The 2411-nt window shown below is 43.7% G+C and overlaps 1 protein-coding gene across 1 annotated transcript; it reads left to right on the top strand.

Moving 5' to 3' along the window:
- The first annotated feature begins 530 nt into the window (after nucleotides 1-530).
- LOC133093234 (EEF1A lysine methyltransferase 2-like) lies at nucleotides 531-1253 on the top strand. The gene is given in 2 exon segments (XM_061192989.1): nucleotides 531-829; nucleotides 831-1253. Coding segments are annotated over 2 exon segments (714 nt in total). The 5' UTR covers nucleotides 531-538.
- The last annotated feature ends 1158 nt before the right edge of the window (nucleotides 1254-2411 follow it).

Here is a 2411-nt window from a genome sequence, read left to right as displayed (position 1 = left end):
CACCGTCTCCCTCTGGCTTACTCCAACAATAAAACCAAGTCGCCAGCTTCATCCTAGAAGGAAGGAGTTTGTCCAGACATCTAACACCCCAGCTTTCATAGCCACCACCCAAGGGATCGGTCCCCCAAATCACCTAGCTCTGACAGTCAACAGGGACTTGCATTCACAAGTCCAATGGGACTATAACAAACTAAGAAGCAGTTGTTAAATGGACTCATGAACACTCCGCACAGCTATCTCCCCTAAGCACAGAGGGAGCAGGCAGCAACAGCCATGTCCCAGTTTTTTCCTGGAGGAGGTCTGACTGCATACTCTTCCAGCTGCCACCTGAGGACCAGTGGGCAGATTCCTGCTTTCTCCCTCTGCCACTCCAACAATAAAACCCAGTCACCAGCTTCTCTCTGGAAGAAGCTTGTCCACACATCTGTTTCCACAACTTTTGCTGCTGCCACCCAGGGACAAGTCCTCAAATTCCTTAGCTCTGGCCCGCGCCACGTCTCTATGGCGGCCCCAACGGCGGTACGGGGCAAGGAGCGCGATGAGCGAGGGCGCGGACAACGACGGCGGCGCTGGGGCCGCGGCGCGGTCTCCAGGGGGCAGTCCCGGAGGGGATGGCTTCGCCCCGTCTGCGCTGGGCACCCGAGAGCATTGGGATGCTGTCTATGAGAGAGAACTGCAAACTTTCCAAGAATATGGAGATACAGGAGAAATCTGGTTTGGAGAAGAGAGTATGACTCGACTAATAAGGTGGATGCAGAAACACAAGATTCCATTGGATGCTTCAGTGCTTGATATTGGAACTGGAAATGGTGTTTTCCTGGTTGAACTTGTTGGCAAAATTTGGTTTCTCTAATATTACTGGAATTGATTACTCTCCTTCTGCAATACAGCTTTCTAGAAATATTATAGAGAAAGAAGGTTTATCTAACATTAAGTTGAAGGTAGAAGACTTTTTGAATCCTTCCACAAAACTGTCTGGATTTCATATTTGTATTGACGAAGGGACTTTTGATGCCATAAGCCTTAATCCTGACAATGCAATTGAGAAGAGAAAGCAATATGTGAAATCTCTCCCCAGGGTGTTGAAAGTGAAAGGCTTTTTTCTAATAACCTCATGTAATTGGACCAAGGAAGAGTTGCTAAATGAATTCAGTGAAGGATTTGAACTTTTTGAAGAGCTGCGGACACCCAGGTTCAGCTTTGGAGGCAGATCTGGAAACAGTGTAGCAGCACTGGTTTTCGAAAAAACGTGAGCCTTTTCAGTGGACAAATTCAGTTAGCTTTTTTAAAGAAGCTCTACATCAAAGTAAACCTGATACAGAAAATGCAAGTGCAAATAAATGTTTAGTAAAAAAAATTTTTTTTAATTTAAAAAAAAAAATTCCTTAGCTCTGATAGCCAACAGGGCTCAGTATTTATGATCTCATAGGACCACATTAAACAACAAGAAAAGCAGCTTTCAAATGGGCACTCAAGTACTTCCTACGGGATGCACCCTGGGCTCAGCACATAGAAAGCAGACAAAAATGCCCACCTCCACTTTCTCTCTAGAAGGGATTTCACTGCATACATTCCCAGCTGCTGCCTAAGGTTCTGCCTTCTAATCAGCCTGCATATGAAAGCTGACCAGGATCCTCCCGGGATAGAGCTGGTGGGCACATCACCCTCTGTCTCCTCCTTACTAGTTCCAACAGTACAATCAACTCTCAAGCTTCTTCCTGAAAGGAGCTTGACCACACATTTAACACCCCAACTGTTACAGCTACCACCTGAGGGACTGGATCTCAAATAACCTAGCTCTGGGAACTAATGGGGCTCAGCACGCACAAATCCCCTGGAATTATACAAGACAAAGAGGCAGTTCTATTTGGGTGCACAAGCTCTCCCAACAACTATTCCCTCTGTCTCAGCACAGAGAAAGTAAACAAAAACACCCAGCTCCTAATTTCTCCCCAGTGGGGGCGCTAGGATATATATGTAACCTTCTGACTTTCCCAGCTGCTGCCTGAAGATAGGATTTCTAATTAGCTTGCATCAGAGAGCTAAAAGAGCAGGGAATTCGTAATCCTTTAGGAGCAAAATCAGTATACAAAAATCAATTGCATTTCTATACACTAAAAACTAACTACCTGAAAAAGAAATTTAGAAAACAATCCCGTCTACAATAGCATGAATAATAATAAAATACTTAGAAATAAATTTAATCAAGGAGGTGAAAGATCTGTACACTGACAACTGTAAAACACTGATGAAAGAATTGAGGAAGACACAAATAAATGGAAAGATATCCTATACTTATGGATTGGAAGAACTAATATTGTTAAAATATCTATACTACCCACAGTGATCTACATATTCAGTGCAATCCTTATAAAAATTCCAATGGCATTTTTCACAGAAACAGAAAAAAA

This window comes from Eubalaena glacialis, chromosome 6 (assembly GCF_028564815.1).
Source record: "Eubalaena glacialis isolate mEubGla1 chromosome 6, mEubGla1.1.hap2.+ XY, whole genome shotgun sequence".
NCBI lineage: Eukaryota > Metazoa > Chordata > Mammalia > Artiodactyla > Balaenidae > Eubalaena > Eubalaena glacialis.
This window is presented reverse-complemented; position numbering and strand designations above follow the sequence as displayed.